Here is a 13,677-nt window from a genome sequence, read left to right as displayed (position 1 = left end):
TGGCAGAAATCTGTCTATTGAATTGAAAACTTTTGTTGTTTAGAAATATGTTTTTGTTGACGCAAATTGTATTTTGTTGGGAAAACACAAATGCCAACGCAAAAAATTATGTTGGCTAAAATGGTATTTATACCGACGAAAATAGTTTTCGTTAGGAGACACTTCTTCCGACATGGATATGACGACGATTATGCCGATGCAAAAAAATGTGTTGGCATAACCTATCTCGACGTTTTTAGTCCTTTGTCCGACTTTTTTTGCGTGGGAAAAGGTGAAAATTCTTGTAGTAACCTATAGAGATCAAATTTTAACATTTTTTTTTCAAATCTATAGAGACCAAATTTGTAATTCAACCTATATTGATAAAAAAAAGTCCTGAAATAAATTTGTTGTAGGTTTAAATACAAAATAAATAATAAATCAAATCAAATCAATATGAAGACATATAGGAAACAAAGCTATAAATTGTTTGAGTAATTTTGTACGTTTCAATTCAAAAGGAAAATGATGGGAAAACCAAGTTTTTGGACCAATATATATTCAAATATTGAAATGCTTATACACACAACACTCCCAGTCTCTCTCATTTTTGTCAATTTCTACAACTATTATTCATTTTCATTTGTTTACAAATTTAATACCCTATCAAATCAAAGAATAACAATTTGAAGGATGTCTCTTTCTCTTGTAAAACCCTCTAAATTAAAATATGCCTCTATTTTGGTTTATTTGAATTATATATATTGAACATCGTGAAGAAATAAACTCAAATTAAATGAAGGAAATTGGATTTTGAATATAGTGATCTCTCCAACCTCCCCTTATTTATTTCTTTAATTTAGAGTTGATAATGGTCTGATGAAACTTAGTGGAGCACATGTTAAATAACTGCCTCCAAGATTTTCATTGTCATGGGAACTATATGTGAAATGCTAAGGAAGGATGAAGCCTTTTCTCTAGCCTATCCTCTTTATACTTTTCATTTTGCCCCTTTAACATGTTTTAAATAGATAAGTTGTAGATGAATTAATTTATGAGAGTTGGAAAAATTAAAAAATGAGAGTTAATTAAGTATGTTAACGTAAGAATTAATTTAGTAGAGTTTCACATAAATTAAGTGTAGAATTTTAATTGTTTCATATATATTTAATTAGGGTGTGAGTTATTGTTGGGTTAATTTCGACTTCAAGCCCATGAGGAAGAGAAAGACCAGCCCAATTTGACTTAGTAGGTGAAACGAAAGGCACACAATGTGCCACACCTCTCAGTTGGCTGTGCAACACGTGGGAATCTCCACTAACTCGATTCAGTGGGAGAGATAAAGCCAACCCAATCTTCTTCGATGGTAATTCTTCGGACTTTCTTTTATTTTCTGATCAAAAGAAAATTCTCTCTCGAAACCCTTGCCTTCCACTATTTTGATTTGTGATTTACAGAGATCAAAGAAGAAAATAAAACATGCAATTCGATGAGTAGAAAGAAGAAGAGAAGAGGAACACGAGCATGTACGTGGTTTGACTTAACACAGGGCCTACATTCACGGGAAGGGATGAAGTTTTATTTTTTAAAGATTATACAGAGAAAAGTTTCTTTACAATCTTTTTGTTTGAGAAAATGTAAAAGTACCACATAGTATGTAAATGTAACTACTATTTATATTTGTATACATTTCTGTTATAAAAACTGTTAAAGAAACTAGCCGTTGGCTTCACTTGAGATTATTTTCTTCAAATCTCCACCTTAATCTCAGCTCTGTAAATCTTCTCCCTTCCAAATCTGATCTCTGATTATCCTTTTTCAGGTAGAACAAAGCTGATAAGGTCAAGGCACTTACTGAGCTTGAGCTTTAAAACCGGCTTGGTAAGAATGTCTGCGACATTTTCTGAGGTATGAACTTTTAGAACTTCTACTTGCTCTTTTTCAAATCTATCTCTTACAAAATGGTATTTAATGTCGATATATTTTGTTCTTGAGTGATATTGTGGGTTTTTGGAAAGATGGATTGCACTTTGGTTATCACAGTAGATCTTAACTACTGTTTGATTGATACCAAAGTCTTCCATCAAGCCCTTTAACCAAAATGCCTCTTTTATTGCTTTTGAGAGAGCCATGTATTCAACTTCGGTAGTGGATAGGGCTGTTATTGACTGTAGGTTAGCTTTCCAGCTTAGTAAATTTTAAGGACCTTCTCTTATCTTGATCACCAGTAAAATCAGAGTCTACATATCCATAGAGCTCAAGGTTTGTTTGTTTAACACTTCTATAGAATAGTTTAGACTGCTTTGACCAAATTAGATACCTAAGGATCCACTTAATAGCTTCCCAATGCCTTTTCCCTGGGTTTGACATAAATCTGCTAACAAGACTTGCACAATAGGATAGGTCAGACTTAGTAGAGATCATGAGGTACATTAGACTTCCTACAGCCTGACTATAGGGCACCATTTGCATCTGCTTTAAGTATTCTATGTCAGTTTCTTTAGGTGAATTATTTGTGGACAACTTAAAGTGTTGAGTAATAGGAACAGTCACAGGTTTAACATTAGATAAATTAAATCTTCTGATTACTTTCTCACAGTAGTTTGCTTGGCTAATGCTTAGGATAGATGATCCCCTGTCTCTATCTATTTCAATCACAAGGATCTTTTTAGACTGACCCATATCTTTCATGTCAAATTCTCTCTTTAGGAGATTTTTTGACATGATTTAATTCTTCTTTTTTGTGGTCCCAGCTAGCAACATGTCATCCACATAAAGGAGAAGATACGCCTTATTCTTATAAGAGGTAGAGTTAATATAGGTGCAGATGCCATAAGTGCTTTTCTGAAAACCAATACTTTCAATGTAGTCATTGAACCTCCTATACCAACATCTAAGAGACTGTTTAAGACCATAAGTGGACTTATTTAGGAGACAATATAGATCCTCTTTATTCTTTTCAACAAAACCTTTAAGCTAAACCATGTAAATGACCTCATCTAAATAACCATGTAAGAAGGTTGTTTTAATATCTAGTTGATCTAGTTCAAGATTATACTGAGCAACCAGTGATAGAAGTAGTCTAATAGAAGTTTGCTTGACCACTGGTGAGAAAATTTCAGAGTAGTCAATGCCTTCCCTTTGAGTGAAGCATTTGGCCACTAACCTAGCTTTGTACCTTGGCTTTTCATCTTTAGAGGACCCTTTTTTTAGTTTGTAGATCCACTTAGAAGCTATTGCTTTGCACCCTTTACGAAAAGGTGCTAGAGTCCAAGTGTCATTTACACTTAGTGATTGCATTTCTTCACACATAGCTTCAATCCAGTTCCTAATCTTAGGGCAGCTCACAGCCTCCTCAAAATTGGCTGGTTCCTGGTCAATAGGTGCTATGGTTGCATTTGAAACTAGGTTCATGTATTTTGTTTATGTATACCTAACTGGTGGAACAATCACTCTTCTCTGCCTATCCCTAGCTAGAGAGTACTGATTCAAATCAGGTTGTGCTTCAATGGTTTCTTCTTGTTGATCTTCAATAATACCTTCTTCTTCTGATTCATTAGGGGAATTATGGTCTACTGACTTGTCCTTTTGGGCCTCCACCTCAATCCTAGTTGAAGGGCTTTTAGGAACCTCTATTGTAGTTTTCTCCTTTTGCATGAACATTTCTATTTCTCTAAAGGTAACATCTCTACTAACTACAAACCTTTTCTCAGCTGGGTTCCACATCTTAAACCCCTTTACACCTTCTATAAACCCAACAAACATGCATTTCATAGCCCTAGACTTTGTCCATTTTTCTTCAGGGGTCATAAAGTTTAGGGATGTATGAGGGCACCTATTTAAGGTGTAAACAGTATATTTAGTAGCTTGAGCCCAATACTTCTCATTGAGTATAGTATCTGAGAGTAAGCATCTAAACCTTTCCATAATGGTTCTATTAAGTCTCTCAGCTATCCCATTCTATTGGGGTGTATGTTTGACTGTTCTATGCCTAGTTATGCCAGATTCCTTACAGAACTTATTAAATTCTTTACTACTAAACTCTAGCCCATTATTTGTTCTTAGATATTTAATTTCCTTAGAGGTTTGCTTCTCAATCATGAGTTTCCATTCTTTAAATTTATTAAATACTTGGTCTTTAAATTTAAGAAAGAAAACCCAGCTTTTTCTTGAGAAGTCATCAATAAAGAAAAGTAGATACCTTGATTCACTTAGGTTAGGAGTTTGAGCTAGAGCCCAAAGGTCTGAGAAAGTAGTCTAAGATTTACTTAGTTGAATGGTGTGCTTTGGTGAAGCTGTGTCTTGTTGCTTTTCCCAAAACACAATGTTCACAGAAAGTTAGCTTATCCGAGATTCCTTTTGGTAGAATTCCTTGTTTAGACAAAGCTTCCAAGCCCTTGGCACTTATGTGAGATAGTCTTTTATGCCATACATCAGCTTCTGTTAGATCATTAGGTGTGGTAACATATGCCCCTTTTATCATTTCTACACCTCTAACTATAAATAAGTCATTTACCTCTTCCCCAACAAGAACAACCTTAGAATCTTTAAGAACCTCTAGAGTTCCACCCTTGCCCCTGTATTCACACCCTACTACATCTAGCATACCAAGGGAGATAAGATTTCTTTTAAGAAGTGGAACATGTCTCACATTCCTTAGAAGTTTGATAATTCCATCTTTTAGTTTCATGAAGATTGACTCAATACCTTCAATTTTACAGCCTTAGTTGTTCCCCATGTAAACCATCTCTCCATCTATTTCTTTGTATGAATTAAACCAGGGTCTCATAGGTGTCATATGGTAAGTACATCTAGAGTCCAAAACCCAATCATGTTTTCCAAGGGGGTTGACATGAGTAACTTTATCAAGGGTTGAGGCTAAGGCATCTAAGTAGATATAGGAGCTTTCAACTACTTAAGCTTCAGGTTGCTTACCTTTTGATTCCTTTTCTTTCTCTTGATTTTTCCATTTAAGTATGAAACAATCTTTGATTAAATGCCCTTTCTTTTTGCAATATTTACACTTGACTTTATGCTTAGGTTTGTTTTCATCTGTTTGAGATTGCTTTCTGTCCTTAGTTTGATTTGGTTTAAAATTTCCTTTACAAACAATCTTTCTCCATTAGGTTGTTCCTTCTTGACTACTTGTAACTCTAGTTCCCTAGTTCTTAAGGCAGAAACTATTGCATCAATGGTTATGCTATCCCTTCCATACTTCAAGGAATTTTTAATCTCCCTATAGGATTTAGGTATGGAATTTAAAAGAACATATGCTTTGTTCTTATCTCCTATTTTCTCCCCTAGATTCTTAAATTAAGCAACAATCTTTTTAAACTCATCTAGGTTATCAGAAAGAGTTTTTGAAGAATCTATTTTAAAAGTAAAAAACTTCTCCCTAAGATACATTTTATTAGGAAGATCCTTAGTGGCATATAGGTCTTCCAGCTTTGTCCAAATCCTATAGGCAGTCTCTTGATCAATAACTTGCCTTAAAACACTATCACTAAGGTTTAGGACTAACGTACCATATGCTGCCAACTCCCAATCTTCTTTTTCTTAAGTTATCATAGTATTTGGGAGAGTAGATGGATCCTCTAGGGCCTTGTGAGCCTTTTGCTGATCGATGATTGCTCTTATTTTGTCCTTCCAGAGGCTAAATTCCCCTTTACCATCGAATTCTCTACTTCATACCTTGCTACTGCCATCTTGAATGAATCTTGTAATCTTGATGCTACAAGAATTGAAGTCTTTAATGCCTTTTGCTCTGATACCAGATTGTTGGGTTAATTTTGACTTCAGGCCTACAAGGAAAAGAAAGACCAACCCAATTCGACTTGGTAGGTGAAACGAAAGGCACACAATGTGCCACACTTCTTAGCTGGCTATGCAACACGTGGGAATCTCCACTAACTCGATTCAGTGGGAGAGATGAAGCTGACCCAATCTTGTTCGATGGTAATTCTTCAGACTTTCTTTTCTTTTCTGATCAAAAGAAAATTCTCTCTCAAAACCCTTGCCTTCCACTGTTTTGATTTGTGATTTACAGAGATCAAAGAATAAAATAAAACATGCAATTTGATGAGCAGAAAGAAGAAGAGGAAAGGAACACAAGAATGTACGTGGTTCGGCTTAACACAGGGCCTACGTCTACGGGAAGGGTTGAAGTTTTATTTCTTGAAGATTATACAGAGATAAGTTTCTTTACAAGATTTTTGTTTTAGAAAATGTAAAAGTACCACATAGTATATAAATGTAACTACTATTTATATTTGTTATAAAAATTGTTAAAAAAACTAGCCGTTGGCTTCACTTGAGATTATTTTCTTTAGTTATGTATTTAAGTTTACCCATGGAAACCCTATAAATAGGATTGACATTGACATTGTTGATGTATCCAAATGTATAAAGAAGAACACACAAAGAGAGTTCAATCAAAAGTGTGAACCAAGTTTGAAGAGTCTTTCAATTAAAAATGTTTTTGTTTCCTCTCAAATAATTGTTTGTTCATTATTTCTTTGTGAGTGTCCATCACACGCTAATATTAGAGCTTGAGTTTGAAAAACAATAATTGTTTTACAAATGACAAATAACAATTTGGTTCCTTTCCAAGTGCCTTGACTTATGAAAGAAAATTATAGCAGTTAGCGTATTCGTATGAAAGCTTTATTTGGTTCACAAGATGTATAGGACATTGTCAATAATGGTTATGATGAACCAGAAAGTGATGCGACTTTGAATCAAGCTCAACGAGAAGCTTTGCAAAATACAAGTAAGAAAGACGAAAAGGCTCTCACCATCGTTCATCAAGCCATCGATGATCCAAATTTTGAGAAGATTTCTGGAGCAACTATTGCACATCAGGCATGACAAATTTTGGAGAATACATACAAAGGAGTAGATTAAGTCAAGAAGGTTCGCCTCCAAAAATTGAGAGGTGATTATGAATCACTACATATGAAGGAGAATCGATTTCAAATTATACTTCAAGATTGCTAGTAGTAGTAAATGAAATGAAAAGATGTGGTGAGACGATAGATGATGAGCAAGTGTAGAAAAGATACTTCGCTCATTGGATGAAAAATTCAATTTCATCATTGTAGCTATTGAAGAATCAAAGGATTTGAGTATAATGTTTGTTGATCGACTTATGAGTTCCTTACAAACTCATGAAGACAAGCTTCTCAAGAAGAACAAACAAACAACTAAGCAACTTTTTCAGTCAAAGTTGCAGTTGAGAGATAAAGAAGATAGCCAAGAAAAAGGAAATCGAGATTGAGGACGTGGTAACCATCGTGGACATGATGATTTTAGAGGTCGAGGTCGAGAAAATTACGGTCAAAGAAAATTTGATGAGAGTAATTCAAACTCTAATTCATCAAGAGATCGTAGAAGACAAAATTATTAGAAGTCAAATAGAGAAAGAACAAATAACAAAAATGATATGATAAAAGATAGGTTGAATGTTATAAATGTCATAAATTTGCCATTATTCCTAGAATGTAGGAAAAAAGTAGAAGAAAATACAAATTACATTGAGAAAGATGAAGAAAGCCGTGAGTCATCTTTGTTTCTAGCATACAAAGGTGAAGAAACATGTGAAAATAATGCATGGTATCTTGATAGCGGTGCAAGCAATCAAATGTGTGGATGTAAGTCAATGTTCGTGGAACTTAATGAATCTGTTGGTGGTAATATCATATTTGGTGATGCTATAAAAGTTCTTGTTAAAGGAAAAGGTAAGATTTTGATCAACATGAAGAATGAGAAGCATGAGTTTATCTCTAATGTTTATTATGTGCCTGATATGAAGAACAATATTTTGAGTTTGGGACAACTCTTAGAGAAAGGCTATAATATTTTAATGAAGAATTATAGTCTTTTAATAAGGGATAATCATGATAAAATGATTACTAAAGTGCAAATGACGAAGAATAGAATGTTTTTATTAACATTCAAATTGATGTTGCTAAATGTTTGAAGTCATGTTTGAAAGATCCATCTTAGATTTGACACTTGAGACATGGGCATTTAAACTTTGATGGCTTGAGACTATTAGCAAGGAAGACATGGTGAAAGGACTGCCATATGTCAAATACCTAGATCAATTTTGTAAATGTTGTCTTTCTGGCAAGCAAGCAAGGAAGAGTTTTCCACAAGAATCTTCTTCAAGAGCAAGGAGACCGCTAGAGTTAGTTCACACTGATCTTTGTGGATAGTTCACACTGATCTTTGTGGACCAATTAAACCAAGTTCTTTCGGTAAGAATAATTATTTCTTATTATTTATTAATGATTTCAGTAAAAAAACTTGGGTTTATTTTGTCAAGGAGAAATCAAAAGTATTTGGTATGTTCAAGAGATTTAAAACTCTTGTCGAAAAAGAAAGTGGTTATTACCTGAAAGCCTTGAGATTAGATAGGAGAGGAAAATTCACTTTAAATGAATTCAAATATGTTTCGCAGAAAATGGAATTCGTCGGCCTATGACAGTTCCATGGACTTCTCAACGAAATGGTGTTGTGGAAAGGAAGTATAGAATGATACTCAATATGACTCGAAGCATGTTGAAAACTAAGAAGATGCCAGAAGAATTTTGGGCACAAGCTATTGAATGTGTTGTATACTTGTCCAATCGTTCTCCTACTAGAAGCTTGTGGAACAAAACGCCTCAACGAGCATAGACAAGAAAAACACCATCCATTGCTCATTTGAGACGATTTAGAAGTATCGCTTATGCACATATACCTGATCAAAAGCGTAGGAAGCTCGATGATAAAAGTGAGAAGTATATTTTTGGTTGCTATAATGCAAGTTTAAAAGGCTACAAGCTTTATAATCTTGCTACAGAGAAGACAGTGGTAAGTAAAGATGTTGTGTTTGATGAAGAAGCAACATGGAATTGGAATAATGAACCAAAAGACTATAAGTTTTTACTTTTTCCTAATGATGATGATGAGTCTAATGACATTGCTTCTCCATCAACAACACCAATATCGTCAATCACTCCATAACAAAGTATATCTTCATCATCTACAAGCTTAAGTGAAGGACCTTGTGGCATGAGAAGTTTACGAGACATATATGATGAGACTGAAGAGTTAAGTCAAAGTTTTAATAATCTTACTCTTTTTTGTCTATTTTGTGACAATGAACCTTTGAATTTTGAAAAATCTTTGCAAGATGAAAAATGGAAGACTGCCATGAATGAAGAAATAAAGGCCATAAAGAATAATGATACATGAGAACTTTTTACTCTTCCAAGTGGGAAAAAGAACAATCGGTGTCAAATGGGTATTCAAGAAGAAAAGAAATAAAAAGGGAGAAGTGGAGAGGCATAAGGCAAGATTAGTTGCAAAAGATTACTCTCAAAGAAAAGGCATGGACTATGATGAAGTATTTGCTCCCGTTGTTCACTTGGAAACCATAAGGTTGTTAAATTGCTGCTCAAAGAAAATGGAAGATCTTTCAAATGGATGTTAAATCAACATTCTTGAATAGATATTTGGAAGAAGAAGTATACTTAGAACAACCTCTTGGCTATGCTCTGAAAGGTGAAGAAGATAAAGTCTTGAAATTAAGGTGTTGTATGGATTGAAACAAGCGCCTAAAATATGGAATAGTAGAATCAACAGATATTTCATTGACAATGGGTATTTGAAATGTCCTTATGTACATTCTCTATATATTAAAACTAATGATCGTGGAGATATTTTGTTGGTTTTTCTATATGTGGATGGCTTTTTTTTTTTTTTTTTTACAAGAAATTATGCAAGTATGTTTGGAGATCTCAAGAAGGAAATAACCCAAGAATTTGAAATGACAGATATTGGGCTGATTTCATATTATCTTTGCATTGAGGTGAAGCAGTCAGAGGAAGGTATTTTTATCTCTCAAGAACGATATGCTAGAGAAATTCTAGAGAAGTTCAAGATGATCAATTCTAATCCTGTCACAACTCCAATTGAAGTTAGGATAAAACTGTCCAAATATGAAAAAGGAGATGTTGTTGATCCTTCATATTCCAAAAGCTTAATTGAAAATTTGAGATATTTGACTTGCACACAACCAGATATTCTTTTCAGCGTTGGATTGGTTAGTCGATTTATGGATCTCCTACAATTACTCATTTGGAAGTGGCAAAGAGAATTCTTCATTATCTCAGAGGTACACTTGATTATGGATTATTTTATTCTCCATCTAAAGAATTCAAGCTCGAAGATTATTGTGGTAGTGATTGGACTGGAGATGTTAATGATCGAAAAAGTACAAGTGGATATGTGCTCTTTGTTGGTAATACTGCATTTACTTGAAGTTTTAAGAAGCAACCTATTTGTGATATTATTTACTTGTGAGGCAGAATATGTTACTACAACCTCATGTATTTGTCATGCAATTTGGTTAAGGAATTTGTTGAAGACAGTTGAAATTTTGTAAGATGATGCAACTGTGATCCATGTAGATAATAAGTCAACAATTGCTCTAGCAAAGAATCCAGTGTTTCATGATCGTAGCAAGCACATTGATATAAGATTTAATTTTATTAGAGATTGCATTTCAAGAACGGAGGTTCAAATTGAATATCTGAAGACTAAAGATCAAATTGTGGATATTTTCACGAAGTCACTCAAAGTTGATGTGTTTAACAAGTTAAGAACTTTGCTTGGAGTATTTAGAAAACATGTTTAAGGTGGGATGTTGAAAATTAAACATGTTTTAATTAGATAAGTTATAGATGAATAAATTTATGAGAGTTGGAAAAATTAAAAGATGAGAGTTAATTAAGTATGTTAACGTAAGAGTTAATTTAGTAGAGTTTCACATGAATTAAGTGTAAGATTTTAATTGTTCCATGTATATCTAATTCAGATGTGAGTTACGTATTTAAATTTACTCATGAAAATCCTATAAATAGGATTGACATTGACATTGTTGATGTATCCAAGTGTGTAGAGAAGAACACACAAAAAGAGTTATTCAAGCAAAAGTGTGAACCAAGTTTGAAGAGTTTTTCAATTAAAAATGTTTTTGTTTCCTCTCAAATAATTGTTTATTGGTTATTTATTTGTAAGTGTCCATCACACGCTTCGAACAGAGTGTCAGGTTGAAGAGAAGATATTATATATTTCAATCATTTGGAATACTTTTATGAGATAATAAAAATGATCATCATCACAAACTTTAAATGGAACAGAGACAAATACAATTTACGTCAAAGTGAGCTTTACACAGGTTCGATCTCCTATCCTACAAGTTGATGCATTTAAAAAACAAATTACACAATTTACGAAATATAGATGACTAATTCAAACTAAGAACTTGTTTGATTTGAACTGAGCTGCATTAGGGAGGGCCACATAGCTCTGCATTAAGAGCAGCAGCAACAAATGCCATCCACACAACACTCACAAGTTTCATAGCAGCAACAACAGCAACACAAGGTAAACAAACTGTGTAATCAAACAAGAAGAAGAAGAAGAAGATAATATTTATTAATTAATTTATATATATATATATATATATATATATCCAATAATACATTATTACATAAAAGGGACAGGATATGTGAGAAGATGCACCAGATTTCTAAATTGAGTACATGTCAAATTGTTTGTGTAATTCAAGTTTATTAGAAAATGAATAATTTATTAAATATGTTTTGATTTCTAATTTTTTTTGGGCTAATTTGAGTATATTTCAACTATTAAGACAATATATTCTCAATTAAAAGGTTAGAGGTTTGAATCTCCACCCCTTCTAAAAAAATTAGACCAAGAAACTAATAGTTTTTTAATGTAAAAGATTAAAAAGGGAAATCTATAGGTTTTAAGCATGGAATGATGGATAATTAGTCTCATCCCTTGAATCTATGCATCAAAATTTTGGTTTGTCTTGTTAAAGCATATTAACTATCATCTTAAATTAATTTTATGAGTTTAGTGGTGATTTAATTGTTTCGGAGTAGGTCTTTTGTTTGTTTGTTTTTTCTTATATCATTTTCTTTTCAATTAATATCTTATCCCATCAATTTAAATTTTTTGGATTACGATAAAATTAATCGTATCAATACTTTAATAGTTTTTTATTGTTAAAATTAAACAACAATATCATTTAATTTGACTATCAGTTTAATATTGTGTTAGACTTTATAAATATTAATAAAATGAAAGTATGAATATTATTAAATTAGCAAGATGAGGAGAAGATTATGGGTACATAAATGAGGACAAGTATCTCAAAATAGAAGAAATTTTTTTAGATGAAACAAAAAACAAAATTCTAATAGACAATATCATATTATTGTAAAAATATTTGGAGAGTTGTTGTCCTTAACAAGGGGTATTCATAATCATGCCCCAACTTAATAATGTTCGTAAAAAATCTCCGGCGTTGAATAAAGAATTGGTGAACCTTAGAAGATCTAGTCATAATGGAGGTTTGTAGTTGCATGAGCTCTACCGCACTAGCGATGTACTCCAGAAAAAATGGTTGACCTAAAGAAGAGTTAGGCGAATAGATATGTACTATTTTAAGGGAGGGTTCGATGGTACTTTGTTTGAGGGAAGAATTGTTATGAATGCAAACAAAATCTTACATTGGTTAGATAAGAGAAACATCGTGGGGATATAAGTGAGGAACAACTATCTTCAATGGTATGAGGTAAAGTCACGGGAGTCCTACATTGACTAGATAATTGGAAGATATAAGTGAGAAACAACTACCTTTTAATGGTATGAGACAGTCACAAAAGTATATCTAAGATGGATAATATCATATCATTGTGGAGATATTTAAAGTGTCTACCCATCCAAAGGATGGTATAACTAATCCGTGTCATATCAGAGTAGCTCAACTTAGCTATTTTGTAGACCAACCTAACCCATTATTAAAATAGAAAATGAAATATAATAGAAGGGTGATGTTCTTTTTCTCCTTCCTTTTCTTCTTTTCTTGAGTCAAATTATGTGAGAGGTCACCAAATATTATAGCATTAATTGTGTTATATATACTCAACTGGGTAGGTAGAATGATAATGTATTATTTAGAGGTATAACAATTTTTAAAACATCACGAAATCTGATTTTGAATTTCTTTGATGTCACAACGTTGACTATTCAATATTATTCAATTTCAATGCTACAATTAAGTAGAGATTTCTGTCAAAAACAAAATCAAAGCTTTTAAACTATTAGTGGATGAAACCAAAAGTCAAAAATACATACATCACGAAACCAAATTAACAAAAATTTAGAAGAAAGATAAATGGAAAACATAAGACTGATATACATACATAGCATAGAGAGGGCCTTTATCTTTCCTGCGCTTTTGGACATGATCATAGTACGACATTCTCTGTTCCTGAGGTGCTGCTTTTTCCGCCATTGCTGCTATTTTTTTTCACTTGTGATCTGTTGATATCATCTTTTGCAGGCAAAAATGGCTTTTATTTTGGTAGTTATTATCCTCAACTATGACTCATGGCCCATCCATCGTAATATCTGGTGAGGCATTATTCAATGCTCTCTTAATGTTCAACCACTAGCTTGGTTCAATGAACTGTGACCAAACTAAATGTTTTCTTTTCACCCTCTTATAAATGTTTCATCAACAGTGTAAACGGTTCGGCTTGATTTAATGTATCGAACCGTTGAATATATTAGGAATATCAAAAGATTGAACCGAACCATTATAGATATGCAACC

The 13,677-nt window shown here is 33.1% G+C and overlaps 1 protein-coding gene and 1 long non-coding RNA gene across 2 annotated transcripts; one reads left to right on the top strand and one right to left on the bottom strand.

The window, feature by feature from the left end:
- The first annotated feature begins 1,366 nt into the window (after positions 1-1,366).
- LOC120070171 (uncharacterized) lies at positions 1,367-6,410 on the top strand. Its single transcript, XM_090308253.1, has 4 exons — positions 1,367-1,505; positions 1,802-1,887; positions 5,754-5,934; positions 6,026-6,410. The coding sequence occupies exons 1-4, from the start codon at positions 1,469-1,471 to the stop codon at positions 6,037-6,039; spliced, it is 318 nt and encodes a 105-aa protein (XP_090164379.1). The 5' UTR covers positions 1,367-1,468; the 3' UTR covers positions 6,040-6,410.
- A 4,718-nt stretch (positions 6,411-11,128) lies between these two features.
- On the bottom strand, positions 11,129-13,402 carry LOC120092220 (uncharacterized). Its single transcript, XR_005485937.2, has 2 exons — positions 13,266-13,402; positions 11,129-11,424 (listed from the first exon to the last, which is right to left on the bottom strand). It is a non-coding gene; the product is annotated as an uncharacterized LOC120092220 (long non-coding RNA).
- Between the last annotated feature and the right edge of the window lie 275 nt (positions 13,403-13,677).

This window comes from Benincasa hispida, chromosome 1, assembly GCF_027475165.1.
Source record: "Benincasa hispida cultivar pf3 chromosome 1, pf3_genome.v1.1, whole genome shotgun sequence".
NCBI lineage: Eukaryota > Viridiplantae > Streptophyta > Magnoliopsida > Cucurbitales > Cucurbitaceae > Benincasa > Benincasa hispida.
The sequence above is the reverse complement of the archived record's forward strand: the minus strand, read 5'-3'. Positions and strand labels throughout refer to the sequence as shown.

Coding starts and splice junctions, on each gene's coding strand:
- LOC120070171 (XM_090308253.1), top strand. CDS start 1,469: ATGAGTAGAAAGAAGAAGAGAAGAGGAACACGAGCAT. Junction 1,506..1,801: donor GAGAAGAGGAACACGAGCAT/GTACGTGGTTTG, acceptor ATCCTTTTTCAG/GTAGAACAAAGCTGATAAGG. Junction 1,888..5,753: donor TGTCTGCGACATTTTCTGAG/GTATGAACTTTT, acceptor CTCTGATACCAG/ATTGTTGGGTTAATTTTGAC.